We start from the raw sequence: 21422 nt of genomic DNA, 5'->3' as shown, positions 1-21422 counted from the left end.
AAATATTATTTGGTCCGAATAGAGGCTGGCCTCTGCCCAAAAGCTGAAGTTACTTACCCTCATTTCTCTGTGTATGAGAAAGAAAAATATTCGAACTAATGGGAGTAGGCAACATGAGTTTTTGGATTGTGGCAACTCCCCATTTTTGGGGCCAAATAGCTATTCTTTCAATTTTGTTGTTAACCTTCCACTAGCTTCCTTCTTATTTTCGAAAAATTCCAACCATGACTATAGCCACTTCTATCATCTCGAACACAACCCCTTGGTTCCAAGAGCATCCTCAAAAATGGTATTCAGATCGATTCTAATTTTTGCCCCATGAGTCCGACCCAATTTATTTGGACATCTAGAGCCTGAAACAAGACAGTTTGATGTTAATGACTTCCAACACCAACATTTTTTCTATATACATATGTCATCATCTCGTTATATTTTTTCGTGCCTCTCACTCCTATGGGGCTATCTCTCGACGGGGAACCGAGAGGGGAAATCAAGTCCCCTTCTCAAATGAGTGATATTTTGGTAAAACACACTTTAATTAGTCGAAACAAAGGAATGCAAAAAGAGACCGGTTGCGATGGGAAAGAGAGAAGACCTCAAATTGTCTAAGAGGAAAGAGTTTTAGAGGACATGAAGAGGAAGGCCGTTTTATAAGCGGGTGTGGCTCCCATGAGTGTTAAAGGCGCCTTCTTCCTCGCAATTTTTATATCAGATCCTTGAGATAGGCGCCTTTTAAACTTTTAGGAAGCGCTTTTAAAACTTCCGTAAAGAAGAAAAATGAGAGTAAAATGGTGATGGTATTGTTGGTGGTATAATTTGGGAAGAGGGTCAACACTTGGTTGCCATAACCTCCAAAATCATAGAGGTCTGGGGTTCAATCTTCAGAAGTGGTGGAACCCGTAGTTACTGAATTTGGTTATTAAAGGTATAGATAATGTAATAAATTTGTCGGGCTTCATGCCTCTTTCAAGATGTTAAACTTTAGGCTTCTTTCATTATCTATGCCTTGTTGCGATTAACGTAGATCGTAATCGATCTTACAAAAAGAACACGTTAGAGTAGGGAGGAATAAAAGAAATTGGTGCATAAAAGTATAAAACCTAAAAATGTCTATAGACTTATTCGTGATCAAATTCCATCTTTTCATCAGTTAACCAATTACATTTTTCGTGTGACTCAATTAAAACAACCATAAAATATTTTATGGAAAAGGACAACTAGTGAGCCAAAACGACATAAGATAATTTAATAAGTTATTTGATACGACAAAGTTGGTAGTCCTACTCCTTCACAAAAAAAAAAAAAAAAAAAGTGGATAGTCCAATATGCTCACAGAGTCATATGTATGGATAGAATGCATAGGCCATGGAAATCATTAGTAATGGTCAATAAAAATTGAAACATAATAGTACCACATACAACACCAACACATTGACTAGCTTGAGGTCTAAGTTTAGAAAAAAAATTATCAACTGAGACAAGAAAAAGCAAGATTCCAGGGAATTGCTCTGAAATTTTACAGAAAACAAGTCTTTTACTTGAACAACAGTCCAACAAAAAAAAAAAAAAAAAGACAGTCCAACTCAACCTAAGGCTGTCTACTCTAGTCAATGCACCGCATCACTTTTCTTACACTCCTTTACACTCATCTTGCTTCCATTCTAAATATAAATGGAAGTATTATTTCTTTTAAAAAAAACACTTCTTTTAAGTCAATGACAAGACATTAAAATTGTAAGAAGTCCTTTCAACAAAAAAAAAAAAAAAAATTATAAGAAGTCGACCTCAATTTTCTTGTGTTATCGAACTATTTTTGTAAGATCTTTTTGAAAAAGAATATGATTTTAAGAACATAAATTAAACTTAATAGCTTGTTGAATACATTTTCTCTAATCCGTGCAAGCAACAATCCCAGTGTGAGAATTTTTATAAAAAAGTGTAAAGTAAACGTAAGAAAAATGAACACAAAAGTAAAATATTTGTTGTATGGTCACCCTATGGAGTCTAAAACACTTTCTATCCTAACAAAAATAAGTAAATGCAGAAAAACATAGCGCAGATAAAATGTTTTGTGGTAAGACCATTCTATAGAGTGTGAAGCATCATTTTTTCTTAAATACTCATTGTCACATGCAAAAATAAGTAGGTAATATAACATTACAGACAAACAAAAATATTTGTGGTATGACCATTTTAATATCTTGTGGAGCCTGAAATACTATTGGTTGAACAAATCTTGTCGGCCAGTCACCCTGCCGCAAGGACTACTGAGATATTAGTTGAACAAATAGATATTTTCGTTTATACATTAATTTTATCTATCTTTTATTAACACAAATCAATAAACGATTGATTTTCACTTTTGTCTAGTAATACAAGATTTTTTTGTCTAATTTAGTACGTGTGTGTAATAATAAATTAAAAATTTCTCAAAAGAAAAAAAAAAGGAAAATTAAAAAATAACACTCTTCGAACGACTCCATTTCCTGGCAGTTCAGACTTAGTCGAGACTCTCTTTCTCTTGAAATTTCTTCGATCCCTTTCTCTCTCTACTTCTCAGCAGCCTTCTCTCTCTCTCTCTCTCTCTCTCTCTCTCTCTCTCTCCCTCTCTCTCCCTCTCTCTCTAACTTACTAAATTCTCTTCATTCTACAGTCCATCTCGTTTACTCAATTTCTTCCCCTTTTCTTCTATCACCATAAGTTTCCTAGGGTTTCATTTTGCTCTTTTAGAGAGCTCGATTGAAACCCCCCAAAATGAGAAGATTAAAGAGATTTATAGTGTTGATTCTTACAACTTGTTCGTGGTTTAAGTAGATAACTTCGATTTTGGAGAAGTTATTTGCTCTTCTAATCATTGTTATGCTTTAATTAGAACTTCAAATTTAAAGAAATTTACAATTTTGTGGAGGTTCTTGCTCTCTGTTGTTCTAGGTATGTATAATGAACTTAAAATTTTGAGTTTTTAGCTCATTTTCTAATCTGTAAATTTCTTATTATTGTTAATCAGGCAGTATTGCTTGAATTTTTAGTTGAATTAGTAGATCTGTAATGGAGAAAAATCTGAAAGGATATCAAGCTTGTATATGAAAGGAAAATTAGGAACTAGGGTAATGATGTTTTTATGGAAATTATGTACTTTGAAAGTAGAAGGGTAAAGCTGAGGTTGATAAGTATTGCAAGATCACATTTTCTATTTCTATTTTTGTGTGAGTGATGTGGGACAATACTTTGTACACCATGCAAACAATATTGAGAATGTAAAATGCGATTGTGTTGGAACTTGTAGATATGTGATGTGAGAAGGTTTTGAGTTTTCGATTAAGAAGGGAATTGATTGAGTGACGATTCTTTGGATGGAGTAGTAGTAGTACGCTGTTATGCTTCAAATAGAATGGGGTAAAAGTCCGGTGTGTTCGGTTGAGTATATTTCTTTAAAAGAATGTATTGGGTATTGAAGGAAAGAGATTCACATGGGAAAATGAGTACTTGATACTTGATATCACGGAATGGGAAAACAACCATTTTTTGAACACGTGTCGTTGAATATTATTAGTTTTCCTTCATAGGAGAAACGAGTTAATGGAGCACATCATATAATGTTTAGATGAGGGATCTCTAATTGGGTTTGGTTTTAACCGAAATTTATTGTTTGTCTTCAAAATCCCGTTCCTTGTAACCAAAAGAAGTAAGCGGCTTCTTTAGGTGTTCATTCAAGTACAAAATGGAAGTCCTTACCTCTTCGGATACTTCAGTTTTCAAATGATGGTTCAGTATCTTGCATTGAAGGTGTGGATTTATTTCTTTTAACATGTGCACTTTGTGGAGTGGGTGGGCACCCCACCTCAAGGTTTTGACCTTACTTAGTTAGGTTATAACTTCCACGTTATTATCTATTAGGATATACATTTTGTTAGCCCCCGTGGTTTAAAATCATTTGCCACAGTTGTGAAGCATGCTGATATGGTTGACCTTGTCCGTATTATGGAAATTACTAAGATGAAGCAGACAACTTTAACCGTTACATTTCTTAATCATCATTTTAACCAAGTGTTAGAATTTTTTGTCATTAATGTTCTATTTAGCTGCAATTTAATATCAGTTCCTTGTTTAATGTTTCAAAAGAAAAGTAGCATTAAGCTCATGTGTAGAACATTTTGGTTCTAATGTAAAGCTAATGAGTCTACTCCTTTGTTTAGGTTCTTATGGTAACATTCCTTTTGGGTGGTAGCCCTTCTATCCAATGTTACAGACATCTATTTATTACTGAGAAAGTAAATATTGGATTTTGACAAACGGATCTTCTTTGGTTCTGAAGATTTTTGGATAAGGATGCAGTGGCTGTCCTAAGAATTTAAAGAAAAAGATCAGTGTTGTTCAGGAGCATAGGGACTCTGTAAGTACATCGAAAACTTTGTTCTTAGTCAACCATGCCTTCCTGGTGGGGCAGATCTTCATCCAAAGAAATAAAGAAGAAAACACACAAGGAGAGTTTCATTGATACGTTGCATAGAAAATTCAAAACTCCATCTGATGAAAAAGGCAGTGTTAGATCAGGAGGGTCCCGAAGACGCAACAGTGAAATCATTTCAGAAAAAGGATCTCGATCTCGAGTTCCGTCAAGGTCACCGTCACCTTCCAAACGAGTATCACGTTGTCAAAGTTTTGCTGACAGGAACGAAGCCCGGCCGCTTCCACTTCCTGGTCTGCCCTTGGCGATTGTAGGCCGTACTGATTCTGGGCTTAGTACAAGACCTGGTTGTGAAAAAACTTCCAAACACTCATCATTTTTGTCTTTCTCAAGGCCCAGTTGTATTTCAAGCAGGCCCGATGCTACAGAGGTCGACAGAGATTTGCCCAGTGCTTCAGTTTCTAGTTCTATCTCCATAGATAGTGATGATCCGTCGGACTCGCGTCTTCTGAGCCCACAGGCAACTGACTTTGATAGTGGGAATAAAACTGTTGCAAATAGCCCTTCAAGGTGAGATTGCATTTTGACAGGCTACTGTTCATTGAGTGCATGTGTGATGTATTTACCATTTTTTCTTTCTAACAATTATATCTTCCCGCAGAAGCATATTGAACAAGGATCAACCTCCTATTATCACTGGAAAGAAGTCAAGAGAGTCGTTAAAGCCAGCTAATTTAGTCTTCAATCATCAAACTCTTTCCACATCGCCTAGACGGGGCCCCTTGAGCAATTACGCCCCCACATTACAAATTCCTCCACATGGTGCTTTTGCAAGTGCCCCTGGTAGTTCGATGTCAAGTCCTTCCAGAAGTCCTAGGAGAAATGAACAAATCGCTAATTCTGCTGCTTTTTGGGCAGGCAAACCTTACGACATTTCTCTTCTTGGATCAGGCCACTGCTCAAGTCCAGGTTCTGGTCATAATTCGGGACATAATTCGATGGGAGGAGATGCCATGGGACAATTATTTTGGCTGCACAGCAGGGGTAGCCCTGAGTGTTCCCCCATTCCTAGCCCTCGGATGACGAGTCCTGGACCAAGTTCTCGAATTCATAGTGGTGCCGTTACTCCTCTGCATCCGCGTGCTGCTGGAGCCACTTCAGAGGCTTTGGCAAGCTGGCCTGATGAGGGGCGACAACAGAGCCACCGTTTGCCACTTCCCCCTTCTAATTCATCTCCTTTTTCTCCATCAAATTCAGCACCAACACCTTCTCTTCCACGAAGTCCTGGGAGGGCAGAGAGTCCAACAACCCCTGGTTCACGCTGGAAAAAGGGGAAGCTTCTAGGAAGAGGCACATTTGGACATGTTTATGTTGGCTTCAACAGGTGAGCTTGTCAGTTTAGAAAACCATTATTGTTATTATTATTATTATTATATTATTATTATTATTATTATTAATATTATCTAATTTAACAGAAGAAAGAATCATGGACTATTTTATCAATATAAATATATACACATACACGAAATCCCATAAAGCAAGGAAATGACCCTAACAGAAAACACTTACTAGAATCGCCTCCTAATTTAAAGTAAAACTCCTGTAGGGTATATTATGCATCCAATGCTTCTTTTTGCACCAAAGAATATAAAGAGTGAGTAAATCGTATGCCATCTCTAAAGGTCACCATCTTCCTACCTTCCTTAGTGCTGACAATATAGCAAGGAAAATAAGCTTCCACAAGAGTCCACCCTTCTCTGGAATGGAAATCATTTTTAAAATGTGGGAGAGTTCATTTTTATGTATTCTATGGTCATTGTTATTGTTAGAGTGATTATATGTTTTTCACTTTATTTTTGAAGATACGAAGGAATGTATTAATTGGCAAAAGGTACAAAATAAAGGTCTTGATCCCAAAATAGAAAACCAGACCACAATGTCTGAGACTCATTAGTATTACTGTTTTTGAGCTGCATTATAGAATTGCAACTCAGGTAACTAACTGGTTGCTATCTAAATTCTTAAACTTCTTCTGCTTCATGTGTTACTTTTTAAGTCTAAACGGTACTACTTTTACCTCTGTGCTGTCAATGTGCAAGCCTTTTCGTTGTATTCTTGTAGTTGGTTTACTTTCTTAATTTCTTAGGGTCTTACTTCATGCTAATTTGGTTACAGCGAAAGTGGGGAAATGTGTGCAATGAAAGAGGTTACCCTATTTTCTGATGATGCAAAGTCAAAGGAAAGTGCCAAGCAGCTTGGGCAAGTAAGTTTTTTCTTAGCAGGTTGTGTGGACGCTAATTCTGTAAAAATGTGCATTTGTACTCATTTTATTCTGATACAAACTCTTACTCTTTTGAATCTATTCTTATAGGAAATTGCTCTACTGAGTCGTTTGTGGCATCAGAATATTGTGCAGTACTATGGGACAGAGACGGTATGTGTTGGGTTTATTTTTGGTGATTCTTATGTTCTTCGTGGTTCATTTTGGTGCAATTTCTTGAACAGATGGATCGAAGACCCAATTTTAAGTTTTCTTAAGTTAAAAAGACAAGTTATATTTTGTTTGGTTAAAAATTCAAATATTTGTTGTTTGTTTGGTTGAATACCCAACATTTTTTGCAACCCTTTTGGTATGACGTTGGAAAATCCTCTAACGTCTACTTGTTGCCATTTCTTAGTTTGAGTAGGTCTTTTCTTAAATTTCTCTTGCTAATACTAATTTTGTAATAGCCAACATTTAATTGCGATTGTTTTGGTACGAAATTGAATATCAATTTCTACAGTTAAGTTTTATCATTAACGGCTAATTTCTTAGAAATTTCGGGAATTTAAGTAGTTTTTCTATTATTGGGTCAATAAATGGCAAGATGTACTTTTGGTGGTGTTGCTTTTTGCCTTCTCATGGAGCATCGTCTTTTGGGTTATCCTGATGCTCGAACATTTTTCTTATATAGGTTGATGATAAAATGTATATATACTTGGAGTATGTATCTGGTGGTTCAATCTATAAGCTTCTTCAAGATTATGGGCAGTTTGGTGAAAATGCAATTCGTAGTTATACTCAACAAATCCTTTCAGGCCTTGCATATTTACATGCTAAGAATACTGTGCATAGGTGGGTATAGTTGCTTTGCTAATGTCAAAAAGTAATCGATTTTATTCCATATTCATCTCAATAATACAATTTATCATGTCCAGGGACATTAAAGGAGCAAATATACTAGTTGACCCCAACGGGCGTGTCAAACTAGCAGATTTTGGGATGGCAAAGCATGTAAGTGCTTCACATCTGGTTTCATTTTTTCTCTTATAAATATAACTTAGAACTTTCTGAAGTTTGTTCATAGCGGTTCTGCTTTAGCAAATGATACGAATCTGTTTGTCATCATCTTGTAAAATTTGGAAGATATTCTTCATTATCATTTACCAGGAAGTTTTTAGCACTCCGTTTTATATATAAAATATAACCTGTTATATTCTTACTACTTTGCTTCTAGTTCTGTTGCATGTTAAAGTTGATTACTCTTTAACTCGTCTTTTTGATTGATGCTGCAGATTACTGGGCAGTCATGTCCATTATCTTTCAAGGGAAGCCCCTACTGGATGGCACCCGAGGTTAGTGTTTCTCCATCATATCCTCAAATTCGAATTCTGATTGTACGTTTGAGTAACACGTGCGACTGCGTCATTAATTCAGGTTATAAAGAACTCTAGTGGTTGTAATCTTGCTGTTGATATATGGAGTCTTGGATGCACTGTTTTGGAGATGGCGACAGGCAAACCACCTTGGAGCCAATATGAAGGGGTCAGTGACTTTAACATCCGAACCCTTATGTTGCATAGAAAATAGTTTTCTTTCTTTTATTACTGATAATAACTCGACTTATAAATCTTACCTTGCTCGACCTTCTACTTTATCTACGTATTGATGTTTGTTTTTTGTGTCCAAAGGTCCCTGCGATGTTTAAAATAGGGAACAGTAAGGAACTTCCAGCAATTCCCGATAATCTCTCAGATGATGGCAAGGATTTTGTGAAGCAGTGTCTGCAACGAAATCCACTTCATCGCCCCACAGCTGCTCAGCTTTTACAGCACCCTTTTGTGAAAAATGCTGCTCCACTGGAAAGATCTACTCCAGGTTCCGAGCCTTCAGAACCATCTCCTGGAGTTACAAATGGCATGAGATCTATGGTTTGAATACTGCCCTTAGTTGATCATCTATCTTTTAATACTTCAGTTCTGCAATTTATGAGATATGTTTGTATCCCTTAGCTTGTAGTTTCTTGTAGGAAAGTACAAACATCGAACATCTCAGTGATTTATTTAGACTGTAATTTAAAAACTGTGATTCCTCCTACCTTTTATTTTGAAGGAAAAACGGCCAAAACTCCCTAGACCGTTTTTTTACACAATATGACCTCTATCTTTTAGGCTTTAGCTCCCTATGTAAGGTTCACATAATTTGCACAGGTTTGCATAGCGAGCCCAAACGTAACAAAATATTGACAGTGTCTTTGAGACTTTGACCAAGATGTTTGTTTCTTAAAATATGTATTTGATCTATGAGGGAGACGTCAAAATAAAATATAGTCATGACTTGTGAGGCCTGTGTAAGTTTAGATCATGTGTGCCATAAGGTGGGAGTCATCTTTTGTTTTATCATGTATGGAGAACGTGGTTATTCATATATTGTTCACTTTTGTGTTAATCTGCGATTAAATGTTTGTGTGGGTTGCTCGTTGTGTTTCAGGGTGTTGCACATACTAGAAATCTTTCGGCGTTGGACTCTGAAGGATTGTCACTGTATCATTATAGAGGAGGAAGAATTGGTGGAGCGTTAAGGTCAGAATTGGTTTATGTTCTTATCTATTCTTAAATATCAAAAACTAGTAACTTAACTGAATATCCTCTGATTTTCCCTCCACCTTCTCCAGTGATACCCAAATTCATAAATACATATCATGTCCAGTCTCTCCAATTGGAAGTCCTCTTCTACGTTCAAGATCACCTCAGCATATGAACGGAAGGATGTCTCCTTCTCCAATATCCAGCCCAAGAACAACTTCTAGCCCGTCTACGCCTCTAACTGGTGGCAACGGTGCCATACCATATCAACACACGAAGCAATCACCCTATTCTCTTGAAGGCTTTGGAAGCAGCATTTCCAAGACGCAAAATAACAATCTCTACGTTAATGAATCAGTTTATCATGAACGGAAGCCCGATCTCTTTCGAGGTATGCAATCCAGTCCTCATGTTTTCCGGGAACTAATGCCATCCGAAACTGATGTTCTTGCGAAGTCATTTGGGAGACCTGTTCATGGCGACTCCAGGGAACTATACGATGGACAGTCAGTATTGGCCGAGCGGGTGTCTCAGCAACTCTTGAGAGATCATGTTAAGTCGAATCCCTCGCTTAACCCAAGTCCTGGTTCTTCAGTCGGCCGAACCAACTGAATCTAACTTCTTGGTCGAAAAATCAGACCATTCGACGTCATTTGTGACTATAAAACAACATAGAACTTGTACTACAAGGACCTCAAGTCGAAGTTCATGGAATAAAGTTGGATATTTGGTAGTCGTGGGTGAAGATGAGTTGGTTGAGATTATAGCCCGAGTATTAGATACTTCCATGGGGTAAGCTCAACTTTATACTGCAACTCATTTGCAAATATTGAAGGTTTATATATATATATATCGAGAAGGTGAAGTGGAATCTTCTGATGGGTAAAACGGCTTTCACTTGTATCGAAATTTGAACAGTTCAAACAATGAAATAGCAGCATTCTTGGTAGTAGAAAGAACTGTATAGTATTTATATAGGTCATATAACAAATGAAGAAAGAATATGAAGTAAGCTGTAATTTTTCTCTTGTATTTTCTTTTCTCTTCTGAAATTGTTGTACAGAAGAAGGTAGGGAACTGGATGTAAAGGACTGAGATCTTCGACTATGCAGTTCTGGGAGTTTTAGGGCATGTTAACAGTTGTTAGATTTATATTGGTGTAACAGGTTTAGCTGATGTTGTAGACTTTTGTATGCCAACCTCCAGTACATGAAATCTAATTCTCTGATTATTTCCATGTTAATACTTTCTCTTCTATCATGTGGGAAATCAAGCTCTACAATCACATGTTCAAAGATCGGGTCATATTATATTTGGTACGTGCAAAAGAATGCGATTATCAGGAATATCAATTCCAGAGGTGGTGTAGTCTAATTCTGGACTTCCTTCACCGGTGCGGAATGCATTTTTTGGTTACTAGATGTAGCTTTCATAATGGGGCTTGGGCTTCTGAGGCTTGGTAAGATGGAACCCATTGCTCCGACCTCAGACACTAGTAACACTTGCCAATGAGTGTCTTGGATTTGAGTTAGGTTAAAAGCATCGAGTGTACCTATACTGTGGCACCCTAAGTTGTAGCAATTATCAACATTGTCCCCACTTCAGACACCTCAGGTCGAAGCCCACAGGTACAAAGTTTTGTTCTTGCTGAAACGAGCCCAGAAAAAGTCTCGGCGCTTATTTGAGCGTTCACTTATAATCCATGCTCCGGACATTCTTGCGAGCGATGTGGGACTATCACAATCCCCCACCCTCTGAGAAAAACCGTCCTCAAGTCTGATACAACTAGTGACACCCGAAGTGTTAGCATCGTCAATATTATCCCTGCTTTAGACACACCTTAGGTCCAAGCTTATATGTACGGAGTTTTGTTCTTGGCGAAGGCTACTGAAATGTTCATTTCTCTATCGATCCTGTGGGAACTGAACTTACGTAAATCTTACATTTTGCATGGAGAGCTCAACTCAAAAGCGGTCAGTTGCTTCCTTGCTTATTCGTCTATTCGATTGCACAACTAATTCCCTTTATAACTAGATTCATCTCTCTTTCTTTATTAGAAATTGAGATCTATTACTTTTTATTTTTACCTGTAAATTGATGATCTTATACATCTGTTTATCTGATCTGCTTAGGCCTTAGAGATGCAGCTGCTTCTTGTTCTCGGCACTAGTGCATGTATTTGCTTGCTACTATATACAATCCTCATCCATGACAAATGATTTTCTTGCTCTATCTAAAGCTTTCAGGACTAATTCCGTCGATTTCATTTATTTGAATTTCTTGAATCGTGGCTAGATACGCTTTCTCTCGAGGGTTTGGTATTTAAAGTATCTCCATGAAGGAGCTCTGGTTTGGTACTACATAAACTTGACATTAATTCTTCTTGTTCAGTTACATAAAAGTAAGAGTTTATTATTACATTAAAGATAAACTCAAAAGCGAAAGACTACTATTTCTTCTTCTGTTTCAGACAAGTAAAAAGTTTGTATATTATATCATCCAGAAACCTAAAATAAGCATACCTCCAAGTCTTGTTCACTAATAAAACACTCCACAAACACCAAAAACCTACCACAAATCCGAATGGTAGCCCCATATAGAACCATTTCATCTCAATCCAATCTTCATCTTCCTCCATTGATCCTTCACCGTCACCATTTGGTGGTTTTCGAGGTTGTTGTTCATCCTTGTTGCAGTCCTTGAGTGGACGACCACATAGATCGTGGTTTCCGATATAGCTCAACTCGGGGAAACTTTGCAGTTGGGTGCCCGAAGGAATTTCCCCTAACAAGTTGTTATATGACAAATTCAAGTAACTTAAGAAAGTTAAATTCGCCAAGCTTTGAGGAATTGAACCCCATAATCTGTTGTTCGATAAATCAAGCGATTCAAGTGAGTATAAATGACCAATTCCCTTTGGAATTCCTCCGGCAAAACTATTATTTGCTAAGTTCAATGTTTGCAGTCCGAACAGATAGGTTAGTTCTTCGGGGATCTCGCCATATAAATTGTTACTTGAAAGGTCGATACCAGCTACAAGTGTAAGCAAACTTTCTACATATGCCATTTCCTTACCTTTGACCACCAAGTCTACCGTGTACTTGGGATTCGGTATAGTATCATTGGTAAAGAAATCAGAATTAGGGTACCTGTTTAAAGCCATTCTGCTAAAATTGCTAAAACATTTTGGGATTGATCCAAACAGATTGTTATGCCCCAAATCCAATATCTGAAGCCAAATAAGGTAACAAATTTCTTGAGGAATTTCACCATGAAACTTGTTAGAATGTAGTCGGAGAACTCTGAGTTCATCCTTAAGGCTTTCTCCTATCCATGTTGGTATTGCACCTGTGAGTCTATTCTCACCAAGATCCATTACCCTCAACTCGGTACAATTTTGCAATGAGGAAGGTAATTCTCCATCAAGTGAATTTTTTTGTAAATGCAACATTCTAAGTTGACTAAGAAAGCCCATACTACTTGGAACTTTCCCTATTATGTTGTTGCTTTGGAAACTTATCAAACGCAAATTTGTCCAGTAAAACCAACAATCAGGAAGTTCTCCAGATAGGAGATTCTCAGAAAGATCAAGAAGGCCTAAGGAACTCTGATATTCTACAGGAGGACTACATAGTAAAACCGAAATAGGTCCTGAAAATGAATTCCTTGAAAGATCAAGTGCGCGGACATTAGAAGATATAAGAGGTAAGTTACCTGTGAATCTGTTTGAATTCAAGTAAATACGTCCTCCATACCATGAGCTACTTCCCAATAATACATTTGATAAGTCCCCCTCAAGTTGATTGTGTGATATATTTAAATATGTCATTTGTGCAGTCATGTTCCAAAACCAACTAGGAACTGAACCAGATAATCCGTTATTCGATATGTCCACGTGTTCGAGGTCTTTTTGAGTTTGTAACCACTTAGGAAATCCATTTTGGATTGAACAATTCCTTAGGGTTAAATATCTAAGTTGAAAAGGAGGAACCCAGTTAGGGCTCAAGTTTAGAACCATCGAACTGATATCTAACGTATCCAGTTTCTTAAGATTGGCCAAGTGAGCTTCTGTTACATCACCTTCTAGCATGTTACCTGAGATCAGCAATTCTTCTAAACTCGAGAGGTTCCCGAAACTTTCTGGCAAAGACCCATTTAACTTGTTATGGTCAAGATCTAAGAAATTCAACAATGACAATCTTCCTAGTGACGTAGGAATTGAACCAGAAAATGAGTTATATGCAAGATTCAGTTCTTCCAGATTCTGAAAGGTTCCCAATTCATCAGGTAATCGCCCAGAAAGTTGATTACCTTCCAAGTGTAACGATTTCAATTTGTTGGCAGAACATCTAGATGAATTTGTAAATAATGTTGATAATATCTCTCCTTGAAGCTTATTATAATCCAATAATAATACCTCCAAGTTGCAAAGATTTCCCAAGGTTATTGGTATCTCCCCTTCCAACTCAAAATTCTCACTCAAATCAAGATGATAAAGACTTGAAAGGTTACCTAGCTCAGGAGGAACTTTGCCAGTAAAATAGTTATCGTGTAGATCAAGATACACTAAATTCTGAAGTGAACCCAAGAAAGCTGGCATCTGTTTGAAATTATTCCAACTTAAGTCTAAGTGATACAAATGTTTCAACTCCAACAGAGAAGAATTCAGTTCCCCAGTCAATAAAAACCCGCCAAGTTGAAGTTGAACAACATCACCTTTAGTTTTGTTTTTGCAGATTACTCCTTTCCATTCGCAACAATCGGTACCAACAACCCAAGACGAGAGTGCATTGCTGTAAGAATCATTAAGATTATGTTTGAAGTTTAAAAGAGCTTCTCTTTCTCTTGGATTGCAAGCATCACTAAACTTGATCATGTTTGAAGAACACAACAATACAACAAGAAAGGAAATAGCAGCCATTATCAATCTAATTATAAGCTCCATGATTTAATTAGTTAAACAAAGACATGCACAATGATCCATTCATTCATTTGATCATGGGGTTTAAATACATAGAGTAAAGACTGTACCATTTACATATTTTGTCATGACAAGACTAATGAAGACTTGGTAGTTGACTTCACACAAAGGCAATATTGTATGGAGGTGATAAGGTTGTGGATTGGAACCCTCTCAATGAGCCTGACTTAGAATATTGACCATATTAAGAAAAAATGCTATAAGACAAATTCAAGTGAGGAGAAAGATGTTGAATGCTACCTCCAACAACAGTTAGTTTCATGATAGACTTGGATGGGATTCAGAGTTGCATGCAATTAACTGGCTTTTAACGTTAATGAGATCATCTGAATATTTTCGATAAAATAAGAGGTTACGCGAGAAGCTGATCACTAAGTAGGGGGTCATTTGAGAAATAACCCAAAAAATTATCATCCAAGAATCATTTTTTTCTAGTTGATTTAAGTTTGAAGTTTGGGTGTAATAATTGCAAATCCTACTAATATGTAGTTTCATATAGGGTGGATTTTTGTTCCAATATAAATTAAGACTTGGAAATTTTAAGAATTTAGAAGTCTGTGATTTTTGGTTACCGGACAATTCAATTAAATTCCTAGATAGTGCTATATAAAAAAAGATAGCACTATATAAATATTTGCTAAAAGAGTTACTCTTAGATTCCAAGTCGAATTATTTGAATTTTTATCTGAAATAGACACAAGGGCCTACTAAAGACTTCGATGATCGACTCTATATAATAAATATAAGGGTCCCATAAAGACTTGAGTATTCTTTTTTACGTATACACTAAGGACCACCCAAAAACTTGAGTATTGACTTCACATATACACGAAGGACCACTGAAACATGTGTATGAGTTTTGTTTAATGGATAAAGATTCATTATATGATCTTGAAAGTAAGGATAAAATTAATCGTAAAAATCCCGCGTCCCTTGGTAGAGTATCAAGGGCCTAGGCTATATGTGTGAGCTCAAATTTAGTAATTGTACAGAGTCGAAGCCCAACCATAGAACTTCAACACTTACTAGGCTTGAGCGTTCACCTTAGACTAGGCTCCAAGCACTCGCGAGCGATGTGGGACATATACCGTTACCATCTTTGCAACACCCAATAGGCCAGCAATACTCACATATGAATCGGTTCAATGTCCAATTATGAAACCTTTGGATGAATAGAAAGCTGTCTACGCACAAAAAGAGCAGATTTGCGAATGTTTGTTTCTGTCTGAATCGTGAGGTGCTAATGGCTATTTTGAGTTCATAACAGTTCGACAATTCATATTCAGACAAGTCAGACCTAAACAGGGACAAAAACACCACCTAACAATATGCCGCCACCGGACCACTGTTATCTTTTCCTGCAACGTGCACCTACAGTAAAAGCTCGATCGTACAAAATAGCCGCCCTTCACCACACCCATTTGTAACACAACACCGAAAAGTATCACTTAGGAAATAAGAACACAAATGATTTGATCTAAGGTACACATTACATAGACACGATCAAAAGAAACACACTATGTTTTATGTCATGTGAAAGGTTTTGATTCTTGAGATAAATCATTACAAGTAAACAACTATCTAATCATCAGTTTTGATCAACTTCATGCTGAAATCCCACAGTTTCTAAGCCAGTTCTGAATCTTGAGCATTTGAGTTTGGTGTGTCCAAGTTGTTATCCGAAAAATAGCTTCCACTTACGCCTTTGACATTTGGATGCAATGCGACATAGCATTGAGTTGATGCCCCCTGCAAACATGAGGCGTGAAATAAAACGGGTTATGAGTATTACAAGTAATCAATACGAAAAAACATTTTATTCTTGTGTGTCAAAGAATCTGGTAGATGGGTTTTGGGTTTCTATAACGATATACTAACCTGCTGAACATTTTTAAGTACAAGTCTCCCAATTGTATAGGAAAGAACTTCATCAATAGACAAAACCATTAGAAGATACAGAGGGAGAGAATTCTCTTTCCGAACCCACTTCAAGACGCGGGGAGCAAGAAGAACGATACATGCATAAACGACAAAATCTTCTCATCCATAAACATGCTAAACGATACTCATAAATGGTTGAAGCGGTTGAATAAGAGCATCACTATGACTAGCATTAGTATTTACCAACTATAGGCAACTTTCTCGCTTCAAAGATATTTCACACTAACATAGCAACAAAATTTGAGAACGCGATTTTCTTTTACCATTTATAATGCTATGATACATTGATACCGAAGAAGATTGGTAAGTATAGCCCCTGGATGAAGTGAATTAGCCGTTATTTGCACGCCTTCTTCCTGTTCAATTGAATTGAACAATGTCTCAGGTTCCTCCATAAAATCCCGAATAACTTTTTGCAAAAAAAGGTGTAAGATTGAATTGAGCTAAGTGTGTACCTTTAGGCGTCTTCCGAGCTCATTGGCATGAAGTATATTTGCAAGTTTTGATTGGCCATGCGCGCTTATGGTACTATACCTGTAACACATAGAGAGAGAGAGAGAGAGAGAAGAATTTTTGCTCATAAATATCCTATGAAGTTGGAAGAGAATAACAAAATTTAAAAAAACATGACATTACTCCTTTTCATCATTGATTTTATCAAATCGAATCCCTTCACCGTATGAAAACTTGTGACCATTTGATGAAACATTGACAATTCTTCCTTCTACATTACTTTTTCGTGCGGTATTTTTCATGTTCTCCAGCAGAAGATCTGTTAGAAGAAAATGACCTGCAAAATCAGACCATTCGACGTCATTTGTGACTATAAAACAACATAGAACTTGTACTACAAGGACCTCAAGTCGAAGTTCATGGAATAAAGTTGGATATTTGGTAGTCGTGGGTGAAGATGAGTTGGTTGAGATTATAGCCCGAGTATTAGATACTTCCATGGGGTAAGCTCAACTTTATACTGCAACTCATTTGCAGATATTGAAGGTTTATATATATGGAGAAGGTGAAGTGAAATCTTCTGATGGGTAAAAAGGCTTTCACTTGTATCGAAATTTGAACAGTTCAAACAATGAAATAGCAGCATTCTTGGTAGTAGAAAGAACTGTATAGTATTTATATAGGTCATATAACAAATGAAGAAAGAATACGAAGTAAGCTGTAATTTTTCTCTTGTATTTTCTTTTCTCTTCTGAAATTGTTGTACAGAAGGTAGGGAAGTGGATGTAAGGACCGAAATCTTCGAATGCATTTCCTGGAGTTTTCGGGCATGTGAACAGTTGTTAGATTTATATTGGTGTAACAGGTTTAGCTGATGTTGTAGACTTTTGTATGCCAACCTCCAGTACTTGAAATCTAATTCTCTGACTATTTCCATGTTAATACTTTCTCTTCTATCATGTGGGAAATCAAGCTCTACAATCACATGTTCAAAGATCGGGTCATATTATATTTGGTAAGTGCAAAAGAATGCGATTATCAGGAATATCAATTCCAGAGGTGGTGTAGTCTAATTCTGGACTTCCTTCACCGGTGCGGAATGCATTTTTTGGTTACTAGATGTAGCTTTCATAATGGGGCTTGGGCTTCTGAGGCTTGGTAAGATGGAACCCATTGCTCCGACCTCAGACACTAGTAACACTTGCCAATGAGTGTCTTGGATTTGAGTTAGGTTAAAAGCATCAGAGTGTACCTATACTGTGGCACCCTAAGCTGCAGCAATTATCAACATTGTCCCTGCTTCAGACACCTCAGGTCGAAGCCCACAGGTACAAAGTTTTGTTCTTGCCGAAACGAGCCCAGAAAAAGTCTCGGCGCTTATTTGAGCGTTCACTTATAATCCATGCTCCGGACATTCTTGCGAGCGATGTGGGACTATCACAATCCCCCACCCTCTGAGAAAAACCGTCCTCAAGTCTGATACAACTAGTGACACCCGAAGTGTTAGCATCGTCAATATTATCCCTGCTTTAGACACACCTTAGGTCCAAGCTTATATGTACGGAGTTTTGTTCTTGGCGAAGGCTACTGAAATGTTCATTTCTCTATCGATCCTGTGGGAACTGAACTTACGTAAATCTTACATTTTGCATGGAGAGCTCAACTCAAAAGCGGTCAGTTGCTTCCTTGCTTATTCGTCTATTCGATTGCACAACTAATTCCCTTTATAACTAGATTCATCTCTCTTTCTTTATTAGAAATTGAGATCTATTACTTTTTATTTTTACCTGTAAATTGATGATCTTATACATCTGTTTATCTGATCTGCTTAGGCCTTAGAGATGCAGCTGCTTCTTGTTCTCGGCACTAGTGCATGTATTTGCTTGCTACTATATACAATCCTCATCCATGACAAATGATTTTCTTGCTCTATCTAAAGCTTTCAGGACTAATTCCGTCGATTTCATTTATTTGAATTTCTTGAATCGTGGCTAGATACGCTTTCTCTCGAGGGTTTGGTATTTAAAGTATCTCCATGAAGGAGCTCTGGTTTGGTACTACATAAACTTGACATTAATTCTTCTTGTTCAGTTACATAAAAGTAAGAGTTTATTATTACATTAAAGATAAACTCAAAAGCGAAAGACTACTATTTCTTCTTCTGTTTCAGACAAGTAAAAAGTTTGTATATTATATCATCCAGAAACCTAAAATAAGCATACCTCCAAGTCTTGTTCACTAATAAAACACTCCACAAACACCAAAAACCTACCACAAATCCGAATGGTAGCCCCATATAGAACCATTTCATCTCAATCCAATCTTCATCTTCCTCCATTGATCCTTCACCGTCACCATTTGGTGGTTTTCGAGGTTGTTGTTCATCCTTGTTGCAGTCCTTGAGTGGACGACCACATAGATCGTGGTTTCCGATATAGCTCAACTCGGGGAAACTTTGCAGTTGGGTGCCCGAAGGAATTTCCCCTAACAAGTTGTTATATGACAAATTCAAGTAACTTAAGAAAGTTAAATTCGCCAAGCTTTGAGGAATTGAACCCCATAATCTGTTGTTCGATAAATCAAGCGATTCAAGTGAGTATAAATGACCAATTCCCTTTGGAATTCCTCCGGCAAAACTATTATTTGCTAAGTTCAACGTTTCCAATTCGAAGAGGTAGGTAAGTTCTTCGGGGATCTCGCCATATAAATTGTTATTTGAAAGGTCGATACTAACAACAAGTTTAAGCAAACTTTGTTCGTAAGCCATAACCTTACCTTTGACCACCAAGTCTACCGTGTTCTTGGGATTCAGTATAGTATCATTGGTAAAAGCATCAGAATTAGGGTACCTGTTTAAAGCCATTCTGCTAAAATTGCTAAAACATTTTGGGATTGATCCGAACAGATTGTTATGCCCCAAATCCAATATCTGAAGCCTAATAAGGTAACAAATTTCTTGAGGAATTTCACCATGAAACTTGTTAGAATGTAGTCGGAGAACTCTGAGTTCATCCTTAAGGCTTTCTCCTATCCATGTTGGTATTGCACCTGTGAGTCTATTCTCACCAAGATCGAGTACCGTCAACTCGGTACAATTTTGCAATGAGGAAGGTAATTCTCCATCAAGTGAATTTTTTTGTAAATGCAACATTCTAAGTTGACTAAGAAAGCCCATACTACTTGGAACTTTCCCTATTATGTTGTTGCTTTGGAAATTTATCAAACGCAAATTTGTCCAGTAAAACCAACAATCAGGAAGTTCTCCAGATAGGAGATTCTCAGAAAGATCAAGAAGGCCTAAGGAACTCTGATATTCTACAGGAGGACTACATAGTAAAACCGAAATAGGTCCTGAAAATGAATTCCTTGAAAGATCAATTTCCATGAAATCAGAAGTTATAACAGGTAAGTTACCTGTGAATCTGTTTGAATTCAAGTAAATACGTCCTCCATACCGTGAGTTACTTCCCAATAATACATTTGATAAGTCCCCCTCAAGTTGATTGTGTGATATATTTAAATATCTTAATTGGGAAGTCATGTTCCAAAACCAACTAGGAACTGAACCAGATAATCCGTTATTCGATATGTCCACGTGTTCGAGGTCTTTTTGCGTTTGTAACCACTTAGGAAATCCATTTTGGATTGAACAATTCCTTAGGGTTAAATATCTAAGTTGAAAAGGAGGAACCCAGTTAGGGCTCAAGTTTAGAACCATCGAACTGATATCTAACGTATCCAGTTTCTTAAGATTGGCCAAGTGAGCTTCTGTTACATCACCTTCTAGCATGTTACCTGAGATCAACAATTCTTCTAAACTCGAGAGGTTCCCGAAACTTTCTGGCAAAGACCCATTTAACTTGTTGTCGCTAAGATCTAAGAATCTCAACAATGACAATCTTCCTAGTGACGTGGGAATTGAACCAGAAAATGAGTTATATGCAAGATTCAGTTCTTCCAGATTCTGAAAGGTTCCCAATTTATCAGGTAATCGCCCAGAAAGTTGATTACTTTCCAAGTGTAACGATTTCAATTTGTTGGCAGAACATCTAGATGAATTTGTAATTAATGTTGATAATATCTCTCCTTGAAGCTTATTATAAGACAAAAATAATACCTCCAAGTTGCAAAGATTTCCCAAGGTTATTGGTATCTCCCCTTCCAACTCAAAATTCTCACTCAAATCAAGATGATAAAGACTTGAAAGGTTACCTAGCTCAGGAGGAACTTTGCCAGTAAAATAGTTATCGTGTAGATCAAGATACACTAAATTCTGAAGTGAACCCAAGAAAGCTGGCATCTGTTTGAAATTATTCCAACTTAAGTCTAAGTGATACAAATGTTTCAACTCCAACAGAGAAGAATTCAGTTCCCCAGTCAATAAAAACCCGCCAAGTTGAAGTTGAACAACATCACCTTTAGTTTTGTTTTTGCAGATTACTCCTTTCCATTCGCAACAATCGGTACCAACAACCCAAGACGAGAGTGCATTGCTGTAAGAATCATTAAGATTATGTTTGAAGTTTAAAAGAGCTTCTCTTTCTCTTGGATTGCAAGCATCACTAAACTTGATCATGTTTGAAGAACACAACAATACAACAAGAAAGGAAATAGCAGCCATTATCAATCTAATTATAAGCTCCATGATTTAATTAGTTAAACAAAGACATGCACAATGATCCATTCATTCATTTGATCATGGGGTTTAAATACATAGAGTAAAGACTGTACGATTTACATATTTTGTCATGACAAGACTAATGAAGACTTGGTAGTTGACTTCACACAAAGGCA

The 21422-nt window shown here is 37.0% G+C and overlaps 2 protein-coding genes across 7 annotated transcripts; one reads left to right on the top strand and one right to left on the bottom strand.

Moving 5' to 3' along the window:
• The first annotated feature begins 2370 nt into the window (after positions 1 to 2370).
• LOC147535386 (mitogen-activated protein kinase kinase kinase YODA-like) lies at positions 2371 to 17458 on the top strand. 6 transcript variants are annotated; one of them, XR_015227248.1, is made up of 13 exons: positions 2371 to 2931; positions 4197 to 4978; positions 5070 to 5792; positions 6584 to 6671; positions 6780 to 6842; positions 7363 to 7523; positions 7607 to 7682; positions 7964 to 8023; positions 8106 to 8213; positions 8360 to 8599; positions 9159 to 9250; positions 9343 to 10231; positions 17312 to 17458. XR_015227248.1 is itself a non-coding variant. In XM_086645640.1 (12 exons), the coding sequence occupies exons 2-12, from the start codon at positions 4428 to 4430 to the stop codon at positions 9863 to 9865; spliced, it is 2685 nt and encodes an 894-aa protein (XP_086501766.1). In that variant the 5' UTR covers positions 2436 to 2931; positions 4197 to 4427; the 3' UTR covers positions 9866 to 10496. The 6 variants fall into 6 exon arrangements, 2 of the variants coding, with proteins under 2 accessions (XP_086501766.1, XP_086501768.1); XR_015227250.1 differs by having other exon boundaries at positions 2424 to 2931; positions 4316 to 4978; XR_015227249.1 differs by having other exon boundaries at positions 2436 to 2931; positions 9343 to 10322; positions 17400 to 17458.
• On the bottom strand, positions 11645 to 21278 carry LOC147535385 (uncharacterized). The gene is made up of 3 exons (XM_086650189.1): positions 18779 to 21278; positions 18628 to 18685; positions 11645 to 14192 (listed from the first exon to the last, which is right to left on the bottom strand). The coding sequence occupies exons 1-3, from the start codon at positions 21271 to 21273 to the stop codon at positions 11703 to 11705; spliced, it is 5043 nt and encodes a 1680-aa protein (XP_086506315.1). The 5' UTR covers positions 21274 to 21278; the 3' UTR covers positions 11645 to 11702.
• Positions 21279 to 21422: the final 144 nt, after the last annotated feature.

Source organism: Eschscholzia californica, unplaced genomic scaffold, assembly GCF_041429995.1.
Source record: "Eschscholzia californica isolate CP2 unplaced genomic scaffold, dmEscCali1.0.p SCAF_6, whole genome shotgun sequence".
Lineage (NCBI taxonomy): Eukaryota > Viridiplantae > Streptophyta > Magnoliopsida > Ranunculales > Papaveraceae > Eschscholzia > Eschscholzia californica.
Note: the sequence above shows the minus strand (reverse complement) of the source record. Positions and strands in the feature narration are given on the sequence as shown.